Source organism: Pongo abelii, chromosome 2, assembly GCF_028885655.2.
Source record: "Pongo abelii isolate AG06213 chromosome 2, NHGRI_mPonAbe1-v2.0_pri, whole genome shotgun sequence".
NCBI lineage: Eukaryota > Metazoa > Chordata > Mammalia > Primates > Hominidae > Pongo > Pongo abelii.
The window spans coordinates 100,596,078-100,613,061 of record NC_085928.1 but is presented as its reverse complement, the minus strand read 5'-3'; the positions used below and the strand labels follow the sequence as shown (position 1 = coordinate 100,613,061).

The window sequence follows — 16,984 nt, the reverse complement described above, 5'->3', positions numbered from 1 at the left end:
AGTTTTATCTTCATAAAGTCATATTGCACAGTGATATTTTATAGGTTGTAAGTATTCAGTTCAGCTCTATGATCGTCTACTTAAAATAGCACTTCTCATGTTAAAATGATAAGGTGCTCACAAGGAACAGGGTAATGACTCACAAGTACTATAAGAGGAAGACGTTTATTTACTAGCTAGTTTCTAGGTTTTAAATCATCTGGGACTGAGTGGAATGCCAGGGGAAATAAATGGCTCCTGGAAAGGTTTCTAGAATTGCAGAAGTAGTTCTTGGCTGTCAGAGAACAACTCTGTATAATTCATTGGCCCTAGGGAGACACAGGTGGGAAGCAAGGCCTGCTGGCGTCCTCAGAGATATGAAGATGTGATGGTAGCTTTTACAGCTCACCACTGTTTGGGTGTCCTTTTAAAAAAAAAGGTTTTTAAACTGATATTGCTGACACCTACAGCCCCTTGTTTGTGTGTGTGTGTGTGTGTGTGTGTGTGTGTGTGTGTGTGTGTGTATACATATATATATATATGTTGAGGGAATGGATTTATTTTCACCCAAAGCTGCAAAGCACTCCTGCCCTCACTAGCTTGGAAGTTCTTCTCCAGACTCAACTGCTAACCACCTTCAGGTCCTCTGGGGGGTACGCCCAGCATTAAATAGGCCCAAAAGGGAGGACTTGAAGTGAGGGGTCACCTTACATAGGGTTGACTCCAGTTTGAAAGTGGAAAAAATCTTTTCCAAGGAAAACCTATCTATCTATAATCCTCTTATAGAATACAGGAATACAGATAGGTATATATACATATACACACGTATATACTTTAGAATTTAAACATATACATACATATTTTATATATACATATATACACACATATACTTTACAATTTAAACATATACATGTTTTATGTATACACATATATGTACATATACATATATAAATACATACATGTGTATATGTATATGTTTAAATTCTAAAGTCAAACATTGAGGGTATGGATAACCAGTTGCAAACAGGCGCAGGGCACATTGAGGACAGCAGCGAGGTTCTGATGGCCCAGAGAGCCATCGTTTGAGCCCAGGTGTCAGGCATGAGCCACCCTCCTTTGCTTCACGAGACCACAGGACTTGGTGAGAACTCTCATGCTGGGCCATGAGATCCTTGTATGTTAGCAAATGATGCTGCAACCTTCACTTTCTGAGGACTGCTTGTGGGTCAACTCCAAAGTTTAAAAAAATAATAATAACATCTGTTACAAAATCTGCGGACAGCCAGAGATGTCCTGAAGCCTCAGTTACTTCAGGCCACTATAATTAGTATGACGTTGCACCTGCAGGACAAGCCCGGGATTCATCTCATTCTGTGTGAACTGTTGAGGGCAGGCCTGGCCTCAGTTTCCTCTCTCAGTCAGGGAAGATAAACAGATGAGCTTCTTGTCATAGTGGAAAAACTTCAGTGATGTAGACCTGGATCGATTCTGCCCCTGGTCCTTACTAGTGTCACTTTAGAATTCTCTTATTAAGCCTCAGTTTCCCCATCTTGAGGAAGGCAACAAGCCCCACTTCCAAGGACTTGGCAGAGTGGTCTGTGTGGCGCCCCCAGCACAGAGTTGACACACCACGCACGGTCCACAGGTTGCTTTTGGTGGGCTTCGTGAGGCTGACGGACAGGTTGCTCCGGTGTGCCGGGCAGGGCGCGTGGGTGGCACAGCAGACAGCTGCCCTCTGCCTGGCCTCTTGCTGCAGTGGCCCCACACTCTTAAGGACCCAGTGTGTTCCACCCTATCTGGGACTGTTTCCAAGCAGTGGCTTTTCCCTGCAGGATCCGCGTAGGCTGCCACAAGCTCATCAACCACCACATCTTCACCAACCTCATCCTCGTCTTCATCATGCTGAGCAGCGCTGCCCTGGCCGCAGAGGACCCCATCCGCAGCCACTCCTTCCGGAACACAGTAAGTCCCCAGGGTGGGGCTCGCTCTGGGATAGCCCTGGCCTCTGTCAGGCAGAGGCCACTGTGGAGATGGGAGCTGTGGAGGCCCTCAAGGTGACAGCTAGAGTAGGTCTTTCCTTCAGCTGGGGACGTTGGCTGTTTCTGTTTTGTAAGTGCCAGAGAGCTTGTGTTTTAGCTGGGTAAATCTGAATGGAATCATTAATTTAGAACTTCATCTTAAATACTCTGCAGGAACGGTCAGTGAATTCAAGGAGCCTGCTTCTCCTCCTCTTTGCTCCCTGCTGCCGATATTTAGGTCCTCCTTTCCCTCCCTGCTCAGGTTTACACTCACCCCTGTTTTGAGATTCATGCCTCGTGGAAGCACACGGCAGGGAGTAAGCAGAATTCAAACCAGGCACACCACATGCCCAGGCTCTCTCGTTCGGGGTTGGAGGCAAGATTCCTATGTCGTGTAGACTTAAATACACCAAGGTGCTAGGCTCCACGACTCAGGAGAAATACAAGTTAGGGAGATGATAGGATGTCGCATTGAGGTGTTCAGTGGAGAAGAACATTAGGCCAGGTACACTGGCTCACACCTGTAATTCCAGTGCTTTGGGAGATAGAGGGGGAGGATCACTGAAGGACAGGAGTTCAAGACTAGCCTGGGCAACATAGTGAGACCTAATCTGTACAAAAAATAAAAAAAAATTAGCTGAGTGTGATGTCACACACCTGCAGTCCCAGCTACTCAGGAGGCTGAGGGAGGAGGATCGCTTGGGCCCAGGAGGTCGAAGCTGCAGCAAGCCATGTTTGCACCACTGCACTCCAGCCTCAGTGATCCAGTGAGACCTTGTCTCTAAGAAAAAAAAAGAATATATAATGAATGTTAAAAAGTTTCTTCTCTGGAAAGATTTCTTATAAAATATGTGATTATGTTATATATTTCACAAATATCTCCAAAGAAAGTGCTGACCTTGGCCCCAGAGAGCCAATATTAAGTTTGAGTAACTTCATGAAGCAGAGTGCACCAGGCAGAGCCACTTGGACCCTTAAGCATGTTAATTAACTTGGCTGTTTACAATATTACTTTTCATTGGTAGAATTAGGAATATGCAAAGAGTTATTAATTGACTGGGCGTGGTGGCTTATACCTATAATCCCAGCATTTTGGGATGCCAAGACAGTAGAATCGCTTGAGCCCAGGAGTTCAAGACTAGTCTAGGCAACATAGTGAGAGCCCATCTATATAAAAATTTAAAAAATTAGCCACACGTAGTGGCACATGCCTGTCCCAGCTACTTGGGAGGCTGAGGTGGGAGGATTGCCTGAGCACAGGAGGCTGAGCCTGAAGTCAGCTGTGTTCACACTGCTGTATTCCAGCCTGGGTGACAGAGCAAGACCCTGTCTCTAAAAAAAAACAAACAAAAAGAACTCTAGATTTTGGTATGGCAGAGGTGGCTATCCAGTTAGCCCTCTGTATCCATGGGTTTGGCATCCACGGATTCAACCAACCACAGATAGAAAATGTTTGGGGGTGGCCAGGCACGGTGGCTCACCTGTAATCCCAGCACTTTGGGAGGCCGAAGTGGGTGGATCGCTTGAGGTCAGGAGTTTGAGAACAGCCTGGCCAACATAGTAGAACCCCATCTCTACTAAAAATACCAAAAATTAGCCAGGTGTGGTGGTGCACGCCTGTAGTCCCAATTACTCGGGAGGCTGAGGTATGAGCAGTGAGCTGAGATCACACCACTGCACTCCAGCCTGGGCAACAGAGTAAGTGAGACTCTGTCTCAAAAAGAAAAAGAAAAAATATTTTGAGGAAAATATATACTGAATTTGTGCAGATATTTTTCTTGTCATTTCCTAAATAATTTATGTGGCATTTACATGACTTTGGGTATCTTGGGAAATCTAGAGATGATCTAAAGTCTACAGGAGGGTGTGCATAGATTATATGCAAACACTATACCATTTTATATCAGAGACTTGAGATTTTGGGGTCTGAGAGAGTCCTGGAACCAATCCCTTATGGATACTGACTATACTAAGAAAACAAGTCAGGGGACCGGGAGCAGTGGCTTATGCCTGTAATCCCAGTATTTTGAGAGGCCAAGACAGGCAGATCATTTGAGGTCATGAGTTCAAGACCCGCCTGGCCAACATGGCGAAACCCCATCTCTACTAAAAATACAAAAATTAGCTGGGTGTGGTGGTGTGCACCTGTAATCCCAGCTATGCAGGAGGCTGAGGCAGGAGAATCACTTGAACCCAGGAGGCAGAGGTTGCAGTGAGCTGAGATCATGCCATTGCATTCCAGCCTCTGCAACAAGAGCAAAACTCTGTCTCAAAAAAACATACCAACAAAAATACAAGCAAGTCGAGGGTTTTCTGTTAGTGTTGTAACTTAGAGATGGTGCCCACCGACTGTGTCTATGTTGTAAGGAAACTTGCACCTAAATTGGCTCTTGCCTCAGCAGCCCCACCTTAGCTGTGCAGCTTACTCGGCACTGAGGACCATTCAAAGGCAAGACAGCTAGAAGCAGCAGCCTGTTGACTCTCAGGCCTAGATATTATCGTGCAGTTTCAGGTTATTACCAAGAAACCCGACCAGCAGAGGGAGGCTGGTGAGTGTGCAAGCATCAGGTGTCCCTGGCTTGCTGGTGGGCACCTTTTTCTGAGCACCAGATTGTTAGAGATTTTAGGGTTAAGACACACCTGCAGATCTGTGCCTCCAGGACTCTGTTGGGACAACCAAGCCTCATGCTGTTGCTTCCCATTTCTGGAGCCTGGCAAGCCCTACCTATCAGATTTATGAAACACACGCTCCAATATGAAGAGAAAAAGTACTTTCCCCATGGTGTGTGTTAGTGTCAATATAAAGAGGAAGGCTCTGGGCCTGTCTTGATTTGTCCTCACAGATTAGGGTTTTTGTTAGAGAGGGTTTAGTTGCTCTAGATGCCCCAATAGAGGAAAGACCTCTGTGTCATTTCATTCCATCATAAAAAAAGGACACAAGGGCGGTGTTTGGAAAAAAACAGCATTAGGTGACAAACTAGGCCAGGAGCTAGTCTAGGATATGCATTGACAAGGGATTAATTTACATGGGGGTTTCATGTCTTATTTTTAATTATAATTGCTTCTCCATAAGTTTATTTCCCTGCTGCCTTACCCAAAAATGTTACCGTTCTGCTTAAATAGACGTACATATGTGTATGAGTATTGCTTTTTAGATTCTGCAGTGTTTTGTATGTTTTTTAACCTTAGCCGAATTGTTAGTTTAAAAAAGAGAGCGAGAGAATGCAAGCAGAGTGAGGGAAAAAACAGCTTAAATCTCAACTTCAGCCCTGGCGCTAGGTTGCCTCGTAGACTTGTAGGCTGTGGTGTCTTTCTGGGCTACTAGATGCTTTCCATGTTAATATTCCCACTGTGACCTAGGAAGGAGTAAGGAAACGATGGCTGAGGCCTGGCAGTGCACGGGAAGATACCTTCCATAGCCTGGCCAAGAAACTCTGTTACACAGGAGTGGTCCCACAGAATTCATAAGTCCAAAACCAGAAACAGTTTGGAAAATGAATACCCTCTGAAGAGAGAGACTGGGCTTGAAACAGAGGTCCTCGCGTTATTGTGACACAGCCCCCAGGTGACTCCTCTACCTACAACAGCTCACCCCTGTGACTCTCCACTGGCATACGCCAGGCCTACTCCTTGCTCTGCAGTGCCTGTGACTGGCTGCGTGGCCTATGCGTGTGTCCATTCCCTGCTCCCAGCAGCCACATCTGTTAAAGGATTAGGCCTGGGTGGTCTCCACAGTCCCTTCTAGCTCTGCTCTCTTCAATTCTTTCAAAACCATAGATCATAGTTGTCATGAAGATCAGTGGCCGAGACCAACTCGCCTTTGCATATAAGGGTGCTGTGGTCAGAAGCTCCTGGTGAGCAGCTTTCCTGGCAGTCAGACTTCTTGCTGCTGGCCCACTTGTCTCCACGGCTCCGAGGAGAAGCAGGGGCCCCAGAAAGGGCTAGCAGGACTCTGTCGATGGGATAATAGATGATATTGTCACCAATGAGGAGAGAATTGCCTGGACTGAAAATTCAAAGACCAAGTCAGTCTGTTATTTGAGTGGACCCAGCAAGGTTTTTTAAAAAAACCTGAGTTTAGAGAGAGCAGCGTTAGATGCAGAACAATGGGCAGGAGGAAGGCAGTCTGTAAAACCATCCCTTGCAGACTTAGCCAGCCCAGCGCATGAGCAGGAAAGGGTGCTGACGCCCTGATTACACAGGCTGGAATGCGAGGGGGCATATGGAAGCTACTGGCTCTGACGGATGCCACTGCCATATTCATTTATGCTTCTCCACCAATCTGATGCTCAGATGGAGGGCAACATACTTCATTCAGCCAGAAACACGGTTAAAAATCCAAAATGTGTATAAGCCTCTAATTTATCTGGTGCCACAAGTCATTTGTAGATGTAGCGCTCTCTGATGAGAAAAGCTTGTTAACAAAGCACTCTTAGAAATGAGCCTCTCTGCCTGTCCAGGACACAAGACTGGGAAGCAAGTCAGGGTGAGTGGTTAAAGGAGGTCAGGATTCTTAAATGCTCTTTGGGAATGATGTAATTGACCAAAGTGGGCATTCACCCGTGGCTGTGCACTTACCTTCAGAATGGCAGGGTTTTCCTGGGGGGATGGGTCTCTGACTGGATGGGGGGTTTCTGGCTGTAAGCATGCAGATGTCAGAGTTTATCTGAATGCCTTTTCTCACTCCCACATGTTGTGCCTTGCAGATACTGGGTTACTTTGACTATGCCTTCACAGCCATCTTTACTGTTGAGATCCTGTTGAAGGTAATGGATTTTCCTTGATCTTCACATACTCCACAGCAGCTGGAGCAATAATAGTTGCACTTGTTTGTTTGCCTTCCAGATGCTAGGTTACGCAGACTATGTCTTCACTGGTACTTTTGCATTTGAGATCATTTTAAAGGTAACAGGTTACCCGGCAGTGTGTTTAAGGGCTGCTCCTGCGTGTGACACACAGGAAAGAAGCGTGGAGTGCTTTTGATTTTTTATGTTTTTTTTTTTTTTGTCTTTTGTGGTTGAGCTAAGTTTTTTTTTGTTTTTTAAACTGAAGGATTTTTTTTTTCCTGTGACCATTCCAACTTGTTTTTGCTCTTTCTTTTTAACCTTTGAATGCATGTAGGAGCCACTCTGGCTTCATGATAGTGGTTGAGAATTATACTTTGCTCATTTAAAAAAAATACCCTCTGGAATTTGTCAACTGATAACACATATATCACTATGTGTGAACTTTTTCCCACCCTTTCTGACATCAAAGTCAGAGGAAAAGCATTTATCCTATCAAGAGGTTGTCTTTTTGTTTCTCTGACTGCATTATGCTTTTGGGGACCTAAAATAGTTAACACACTATTTTCTTGCAATAGGATTTGCAAGATGACTTGGGTCTATTTGTGTTAAGGTATTTTCTGTCTGTTTTAATGGATGGGCTTACATTTACATAAAAGGAGCGCCCTTTGGCCGGGGTGACCTAAATGTACTGCCCATGCATGAGCTAATAGCTGCCATTGCTGCATGTGGTTTGTGTACTGACTGTGAAGTCTGCCCCATGGGGAGCCCATTCCTTATGTGCTTAGAGTGCTGGAGACCACAGCAGAGCTCCAAGAACCTATCCAAAACTGGCCAAGAACCACAGGGCGTGGGTCATTGTGGTTCTGGGAGGACGTGGCCCATCAGAACTGTCAGGGCAACCATCTCCTAGCAAGGAGACAAGCTGGGAAATGAAGACTTTTAACCATGGTTTTCTTTAAGCCATTGGGGAATTTTTGTGTGTGCAACTCAGGCAAAATGTATTTTGCATCGGACTACTGTGGAACCTGGGCTCTTTACAAAATCTTATATAAAATGAAACCTCAATTAATGTTGTCAGGGAATGAGGTGGTTAGTTTTTTGAGGGTTTTTTTTTTTATTTTTTGGTTCGTGAAGCAGCATAAAGCCAACCAACAACTGTTTACACCTTTCTTAAAAATCTTCTAAAAATTTGCGTTCATTTTCCTGCCTTTAAGCCGATGAATTTGGTTGACAGTTCTCCTAAGTCAGAGGTGTGCAGTGGGACAGTGACCAGCTCTTGTTGATGAGGCTTCTGTGGGAGGGCCTGTGGATGCAGAATGCACAGTGGTGGGGGTCGGAGGGATGCCACCAGAACACTCACCGGCTCGGCTTCTGCCTCAGCTTCTTGGTTTTAGAGTTTGACTTCTTTTCAAAGTGAATGGGGAGCTGTTCTACTTAGTCTGTTAGCCTGGTTAATTGAGGTTTTATTTTACTCTCCACATTTTTAAGTTGTTAAATGAATATAGTTACCCTTGGGCTTTGGGGAAAATTAGACACAGGATTATTTAAAAGGAAAAAAATGATTGTTACTTTTTAGTTTCTGTAGAATTGCTTCACTGACTTAAATCTTCTGAGTCATTCTTCATTTTGAAGGTATTTTAGAGAATGGAAAATAAGCTAAAACAAGAAGGATTCAGAAAATGGAAACTCACCAAGAAGTGTCTAATATCTGAGACGATGGTTCCTGGTGGCTTTGGGGAGATTTGGAAGGCTGTTTGGTTATTTGCTTAAGCCCTATGAAATTGCCATTTTTGTAGGTCAAAAAGGGTTGAACACTGGCGATTTCATAAGTTTCAGTGTAATATTTCCCACCTCTACCTCTCTTATACTGTACTTATCTGAGCCTTCTCCAACCTTTTTTGTTTTAAAATAAATAGTGAGCTGTATATATTTTGCTATTTTTACTTTGGGGAACTAAACTCTTTTTCCATCACCAATAGAAATCTCACTGAAGCACCCATAATAGGTGCTCCAGGTACATGTGGCAGGTGAGCACAGAGCCGTTGAGACTGGCTCAGGTGAGATGCCACCTGGCTTCCTAGCCATGCCTGGCATGTGTCATCAGACTTGGAGGAATTGCTTAAGATGGATGCATCATTAAAGACCATTAGGAACAATAAGGGGTCTATGTGGAAAAGTGATGTAGGTCCTTAGATCCTGGGAGCCCTGAATTCAAGCCCCCACTGGGAAGGCTTAATTGAAACAAGGTAGGCTCTACCAGGGCCTCAGAGGAGCCAGAACCAGCGCTTTGTGGGGAAGTGGGCTCTCTGGACAGCACTTACCTTTTGATGAATGTAGTCATGTGGAGCCTCTCTTAGACAGGCTCTTTGGACATGCCAACAGTGTATTCATACTTAAAACCTGTGATCACTGTAATAAAGCCTAGATTGGTTTCTTCTTTTAAAATGTATCCAAAATAAGCTACCCCTTTTTGATTTTTGTTTGAAGAAATTATCCTGTGGCTCAACCCCATTGGTTTACATTTCTGACTTCTTAGTGCACACTTGTTAATGAAGTTATACTTCCCTCAAGATTTTGCAAAGAGCCCAGGTTTCTTTTCCTCTGGAGACAAAAAACGGTAAATCATCCATGATTCTGCTTCTAGATGACAACTTTTGGAGCTTTCCTCCACAAAGGGGCCTTCTGCAGGAACTACTTCAATTTGCTGGATATGCTGGTGGTTGGGGTGTCTCTGGTGTCATTTGGGATTCAGTAAGTATTGTGGGGTGTGTGCCCAGAACTGTTGGGCTGAATGGTTTATGTAAGGGATTTTAACATAATTGATAAAGGCTGGGCATCATTTTCGTGATTATGTTTAGTTATATAGGTTTATTTAATTTTCTCCCATTCCAGAAAGCATTGAGACAATTCATGTTTTCTTGTGTGTTTTTTTTTTCTTTTTGTGCCTGCTGCTAAGTTGAGCTTATTACTGTCTGTGAAATTTGCTTTCAACTGAGGTGAAAGAAGTCTTGACTAGGAGGGAGGGAATCTAGGTTCTAGTCCTGGTTCCTCCAAAGGCTGATTCCAGGGCCTTGAGGGCATCCTCTCTCAGGAACCCTGTGCCGCTTTTATATAGGAGGGGCTGGGGCCAGGTAGCCTTTCAGTTTTTCCAGCTTAGATATTGAGAACTTCCTTTGATTTTCAGGATATAGAACCTGCTAGGACTTTTTCTTTGGCCTCAAAATTTTTCAGCTAGGAGGGAGCCAAGGCCGAAAGTCAGGGCCCCGGTCTTTTCCATGGGATTTAGCAATTTCTGTTGGGAACAGCCATTGCTGAGTACTGCCTACCATCCCCAGGGGTGTGGGGCAGAGGCTCCAGTAGAGCATTAGGTGTGGCCTTGCTTTCTTGCTGACCTGTGAGCACTTCTGTTCAGGTGCTGAGCATAGAATCTCCCCCATATGAGCACACATGCACACACATGCCCTCTAAGCTAAAGAGAAGTGGAAGGACGTACCCTCCTAGGAAGACCAAAAACCTCTGCTTGGAACAGCCCTTTGTGTTATCCTCCTCGCCTCCCACTGAGGGAACCCTGTGATCATAGCTTGGAAGGCCATTTGCATTAACATCTTTGCAGCTCCTATTAACTCCCAGGCTGTTCATGTCCTCTGCAGCTGCAGCCTTGCCCACTTCCTCCTGAGCATGTGTTCTGGCCACACTCAGCAATCTGGGGTGCAGCAGAAAGCTGCATTCTCTTGTGTCGCATCCTTGTACATGCTGCTCCCTCACACTGGAGCCCACCCCCACCCCCCATTGTCCTCGCTAACCCCTACTCCTCCTTTGGGACTCACCTGGCTATCACCACCCCCACCCCAGAGTCCTTCCCAGGCTCCCCCTGCCCCACCCCCACAGGTTGTGCTCCCCTGGCTGAGCACACCGTATTTACCCTCGTCTTGTGCCACACTGGGTTGGGATTGCCCAGCTCTCCACCAGACTCTGAGCTCCTTGAAGGCCAGAGAAGCCCTGGTGCCAAAGTGCTACAGCAGACCTCCAATGTTAAACAAAAACAAACGATATATGAAGCCTAAAAGCCAGCTACTACCTAGCATTTACAGTGAGTGGAAAGAACAAAGAGAGTTCGTGAGTTGTGTCTCTGCCAAGGTTAGCTATGCACATGTCAGCCTCTGTGAGTGCCATGGGCTGGGCTTGGGAGGTGCTGCCTCGTGTGGGTGGGGAGAAGAAGTCACCTCTGAGTCGTGAAGAGAGATCAGCTCAGCACCACATGGATCCCACACTAACTGTGCAGGGATACTAAAGTGAAGATTCAGTGAAAGGGTGAATCTCAAAGCATTCTGTCCATTTATAACATGCTCTGCCTGCCGTCTTTCTGCTCCTTCTCTAGATCCAGTGCCATCTCCGTTGTGAAGATTCTGAGGGTCTTAAGGGTCCTGCGGCCCCTCAGGGCCATCAACAGAGCAAAAGGACTTAAGGTTTTGATTCCTCTCCTCCCAGCTGGGCTGGCTTGGGTTGGGGTTGGCTGTAATTACTGGCTCTTCTGAGCAGAGCTGAGCTGAGGCCTGATGGATTTTAAAGTGGGTTATAAGGACCTTTCTAACCAATTCAGCCACCTGTGCCAAGTGCTAATGGCATTTTTAAAATTGTGATTTATTGTCTTTATTTTTGGTAATTGAAGATATTTTTCTTTGTAATTATTGTTCATTTATTACCTTTTTATTACTAGTTCTTTGTGTTTATTTTAGTCTTTCAGTTTTCATGTAGATTGTATAAAAGGCTACTGGGTTTCTATTTTCCTGAGTCATTTATGGGGTGGGGACCCTTTGGGCCCATGTGCCAAGCAGCACTGCACCTGTAGCATTTCTTCTTCTTTTTTTTTCTTTGAAACGGAGTCTTGCTCTGTCGCCCAGGCTAGAGTGCAGTGGTGTGGTCTCGGCTCACTGCAACCTCTGCCTCCTGGGTTCAAGCGATTCCCCTGCCTCAGCCTCCTGAGTAGCTAGGATTACAGGTGCACACCACCATGCCCAGCTAATTTTTGTATTTTTAGTAGAGATGGGGTTTCACCATGTTGGCCAGGCTGGTCTCAAACTCCTGACCTCAAGTGATCCGCCCACTTCTGCCTCCCAAAGTGCTGGGATTAGAGGTGTGAGCCACTGTGCCCGGCCAACACAGAAACTCTCGGCTGATGTTAGCTCACCTCAAGGCCAAAATCACAAAGGAGAGTCACGCCCCTCTGCCCTCTCTGCAGCACGTGGTCCAGTGCGTCTTCGTGGCCATCCGGACCATCGGCAACATCATGATCGTCACCACCCTCCTCCAGTTCATGTTTGCCTGTATCGGGGTCCAGTTGTTCAAGGTAGAGGAACTGCCTCCAAGCATAAAAGTCAGGTGGATTTCTTTAAGGAGAAGCCTGCATTTACTTGACTGCCTGTCTCTTTTGTACCCAGGGGAAGTTTTATCGCTGTACAGATGAAGCCAAAAGTAACCCTGAAGAATGCAGGTGAGCATCCTGAGAGTGGAGTAGGGAACTTAGAAGAGCAAATAGCAGACTTCAAGGATTCACACATGTTGGCACGTCAGAAGTTTTGGTCATGAAATAAAACAGGCCTGTGTGCTCAGCTTGTGGGTGGATAGATGGTGTTTGTTTTTCATTGAGGTGAAATACACGTAACATCAACCGTTTTCAGTATACAGTTCCTTAGCATATAGTATCCGTGGCATTGTTGTGCAACCAACACCTCTATCTAGTTCCAAGCTTTTTGTCATCCCAAAAGAATGGATAGATGGCTTTTGTGGTGGAGAATCTATAAATGGCGGGAGTTGGGGGAACCCTGAAATAACAATTATGAAATGCCCCAAATAGCTTCCATGACAGCCATGTGGATGATTTCCTCAAATCAGAATTTGAAACTCAACTCTCTTGTGTTCGGGAACTGGCTCCCTCTTCTTATACACTTTCTAGACTTCCTCTCTCCTGGCTCCTGTTACCTACATCTTGGCCATATTTCCATAGACAAGAACTGGCAGAGGAGAGACAAGATGGGAGATATTCATGCCTCCCATTCCGGGATGTCCAGTGACCACGAGGGCAGTCATGGAAGCCATTGCCTAAAGTTTCAGACTGTGCAGAGGCCTGTGTCTCCCCACCCGCGAGAGACGTAACTGACTGGGCTCTTGCTGACTGTGCCCGTACATTGGTTTGGGGTTTATTTTAAGCAGAAGGTGCAGTCAGAGAGCACCAGTTGCAATTTGGCTGTGTCTCTGCACCTCCAGAGGCACCGTTCACACACCGTTCATGGCGTCCCTGGAGGTGAGCAGCCTGGCATGGGCGTGAGGACACTGTTTCTTCCCTCTCGAAGCCTCTGTGTCTTCATTTGTAAAATAAAGATATTGCGCTTTATCTCTTGGGTTCCTTCCAGAAATGAAGTTCTGGGAGAAATAATTTGCCAGAAATAATGCAATTCTTTTGGAAAGAAAATTGAGAATGTCATTAGTAAGAAGAGAAAGGGATTTGATTAAAACTAAAATACAGGAAGAATATACGTGGGTTTGTTTCCTAGAGCTTACAGAGTTCTCTATGGCCGAGCTTTGATCCTTCAGAGTGCGCCTCAAGCCCATTGTGTAAGAGATGCACTCACCGTGCTGTGGTTTTTATCGGCCAGCGACATATGCCCGGTGCCTGGCTGGCTGCTCTGGAGAATACACGTTTCACTGGTAGTTATTCGGTGGTTATTTGAGCCGCGAAGTAGATTGAATGAAGGGCGAGGAGAGGAGAGACGGCGCCGGTGTTATGCTCAGCTGTGTGACTGGCAGGCAGACTGAGCGTGACCTGCCTGGAGGTGGGATCGGGGCAGTGTGTCCAACTTTATGCTGCTTCCACCTGTCATGTGTGAAGCCAGATGCCCCACACCTGTTTTCCTTTCCAGGGGACTTTTCATCCTCTACAAGGATGGGGATGTTGACAGTCCTGTGGTCCGTGAGCGGATCTGGCAAAACAGTGATTTCAACTTCGACAACGTCCTCTCTGCTATGATGGCGCTCTTCACGGTCTCCACATTTGAGGGCTGGCCTGCGTAAGTACAGGGAGCACACAGTCTTCTGGAGAGGCATCTGCGTGCCCAGGGCTGAGCCCTCCCTCCTGGAGTCAGTCCCATTTCTGTTCTCTAGTGTCGCAGGCTTGCCCTGTGGCTTTTTAACCTTGGGCCACTTCTCAGTCACTTCTTGACCCACAGGGCCTCTTTCTATGTAGGTGGATGATTTGTGAAGCAGGGTTGGTAGAGGTACCTGGCAGCATCTCTGGGTAGAAGCAGGGAGGCCTGAGATGCCTCAGTCCTGTGAACTCCCATTGGATGTCAGGAAAGCTGCCATCCGCTGCTCCTAAAGAGGGTCTGAATGGTGTCCCAAACCATTCATTCATTCATTGCACTTCGTACTAATGTATTCCCAGTTGCGGATAGTTGCTGTTGTGCCATCTTTTTTACTGAGCACCTGCTTGCTCATTTACAGACCATGCTGTGCAGAGGTTTGTGTCTCCCCACCCGTTAGAGATGTCTAACTGGGCTCTGGCTGACTGCGTGCTTAGATACCAGCTCCGTGCAACATGGCGTGTTAGGCACTGTGGAGGAAACAGTGTCTAAACATGCTTCCTCGCCTCGAGCCCAAATCGAATCAGTGTCAAGTGGTCAAACCAGGCAGGTGGTCTGGTGTGTCCTAGATGTGCAGAACAGGGTCCTGAAGAATGGCTAAGATGTTGATGGGTAAAGTAAGAAGAGCAGGTAAGGAGAAGTTAGAATTTGAAAGGGAGAATCCTCTGTGCTTTCGTGTTGCTCTTTGCTTCTGGAGCTCCCACCCCCAGCTCCTGCCATCAGTGTGCAAACACACCTAGAGTCCTGGATACCCGGTCCCCATGCATAGATGAGCTGCAGGAGGTGGGCAGGCTGGGCCTCGCAGGCCAGCAGAGTTCTTGGGGTGTGTGTAAGAGTCAGATATTTTCAGGAGCTCCTGTGGGATAAAGAGACAGTCAGGTGGGGCTTGTTCATTAGGGATGTAATCCTGGGAGAACAGCGGCACGGAGTAAGGCCCTTCACTGTGTGCAGGCACTGGCTATAGTGTCAGGCTTTGAACACTGTACTTGAGCAAATCATGGTGGCAGCTGAGGAGAAAGGAGCAAACCTGGGACTCGGGGCTTGGAGGAACTGGCTCAACTCCTGGCTCTGTCCCCAAGGAGTGTGACTGTGGCACTTTGATACCTCCCTGAATATTCCTATGATGGGGATGATAGTAATGTCTGCCTTCCCAGATGGATGTGAGGATTAAGCGAGAGGCTGTGAAAGTGTCTCGTGCAGCCTACGCATGGGCTGGGTGCCCCAGAAGTGTTGAATCTGCATCATAATGCGGATCAATGGACCTCAAGGGTGTTACAGTAATCCCCCTCTTCCTGTTAAGGATTCCGCTAGGCATAGCTTTAATTTTAGTGCATATCTCTGTTTGGGGAAGCACCTTTAGTTCTTTGGAACTACTCTGGTTGGTCACTTATTGTCTTGCCAGTGTGTATAGTTTTCACTTCCTCCAGTGTCTTACACATGATATTCTTCCTCTCTGAATAGAAAGGAGTGTTTTAGGATATTTGTGAAATCTTTTGATTTTCAGGTCCTCAGAATAGTCCCTCGATGATGATATCCTGGGTGCCCCCTCCTCTTAGTGCTGGCCGTTTGGGCCTGAGGCTGATGGGAGAGACCTGGTTGTGTCCAGCAGCCTTGGGGTGGGTTCCCAGCGAGTGCTCATGAGAGGAGTTCTGGAGAGGGAGGACCTGAGAAGGCAGTGGGCTGGGCCGTGTGGGCTGGGGGGCTTGGCAGGTCTTCACTTGATTTTTCTCTCTCTAGGTTGCTGTATAAAGCCATCGACTCGAATGGAGAGAACATCGGCCCAATCTACAACCACCGCGTGGAGATCTCCATCTTCTTCATCATCTACATCATCATTGTAGCTTTCTTCATGATGAACATCTTTGTGGGCTTTGTCATCGTTACATTTCAGGAGCAAGGAGAAAAAGAGTATAAGAACTGTGAGCTGGACAAAAATCAGGTTAAAGTCACACACTGTTTTGGCTTCTGTCCCTTGATTAGGAGCGGAGTGCCTTCTTTATTGACTGATTTCCCCCATACCCAGAGAAGGGTGCCCACATACTGTCTGTCCCTGGGGCTAGGGCCCTGTTCTAAGCACACCCTCAGCCCATTTGAGTCATCACTGCTGAGTGTTAGGTTTCCAGATACATATGAGACTTTGTAATTATGAAATCCATCCCCAGACCTGGTGGTATGAAATCAGAGAGTGCTTACGCCACCTGCCATGGTCATGACCCACTAGTGATGGCTCAGAATCTTAGTTGGGGCACTGTGGCCACTCACACAGACATTCACAGTCCCTACTGGGAGATAGTCTTTAAAGCCGCTTAGGGCAGAGTTTCTTACCCTTGGTGCTATTAGCATTTCAGTCTGGGATGATTCTTGGTTGTGTTTCCTGGGCTTTTTAAGCTGTTTAGCAGCATCCCTGGCTTCCAGCTCTTAGATGCCAATGGTTCCTCTTCCCCTGGTAGCAGTAGCCAAAATGTCTCCAGACATTGCCAAATGTCCTTTGGGGGGCAAAGCTGCCCCTTGTTGAGGACTGCTGACCTAGGGGGGAATACCCTACATCACCCCAGGGAAGTCAGTAACTTTGAATTTGGGACTAAGATTGTACTGGCATCATTCTTGATCTGGCACCATGTTTTAGCCAGTCTGGTAGAAGTAGGAGCCTTATGCTCAGGTGACATGGTGAGGAGAGGGAGCCCTGTGCTCTGGGCTGTCTTCCTGCACCTGCACTGGGACCCTAGGTGCCCTCTGATCCCTGCTGGGGCTTGATCCCTCATCTCTAAATCGAGGGCATTAAGGAGCTGCCGTTTAGAGCTTCCTTGCAGCCCTGAAAGAGTCTACAAGATCAAGATTCTGTTCTGGGAGTTTCCCCGGGTCCTCTATCAGTAGCATCTCTGTTTTGATGATGACATCACAAGCAAGAATGATCTGGTAGCCTAGTCTTCCTCAGGGGAAGTGGCCCTGGCACAGCAAGACAACCATAGCTGGCTGTACCCACTGGGAAATGCGAGGACATGCCGGTTTGCTTTGCAAGAAGATTTTCCTTTGAGTTGTCAGGTTGTCCCTGTAGACTCCACCA

General features: G+C 46.7%; 1 protein-coding gene across 6 annotated transcripts in view; it reads left to right on the top strand.

Moving 5' to 3' along the window:
* The window catches only part of CACNA1D (calcium voltage-gated channel subunit alpha1 D), a 335,843-nt gene that overhangs the window by 252,433 nt on the left and 66,426 nt on the right, over positions 1 to 16,984 (top strand). For all 6 annotated transcript variants that reach the window (XM_024244717.3, XM_054552053.2, XM_054552054.2 and 3 more), the window contains 8 exons: positions 1,812 to 1,941; positions 6,704 to 6,763; positions 9,429 to 9,535; positions 11,163 to 11,250; positions 12,024 to 12,131; positions 12,223 to 12,275; positions 13,702 to 13,848; positions 15,658 to 15,859. In XM_024244717.3, the coding sequence (XP_024100485.1) occupies positions 1,812 to 1,941; positions 6,704 to 6,763; positions 9,429 to 9,535; positions 11,163 to 11,250; positions 12,024 to 12,131; positions 12,223 to 12,275; positions 13,702 to 13,848; positions 15,658 to 15,859 (895 nt within the window). The remainder of the gene's footprint in view (positions 1 to 1,811; positions 1,942 to 6,703; positions 6,764 to 9,428; positions 9,536 to 11,162; positions 11,251 to 12,023; positions 12,132 to 12,222; positions 12,276 to 13,701; positions 13,849 to 15,657; positions 15,860 to 16,984) is intronic.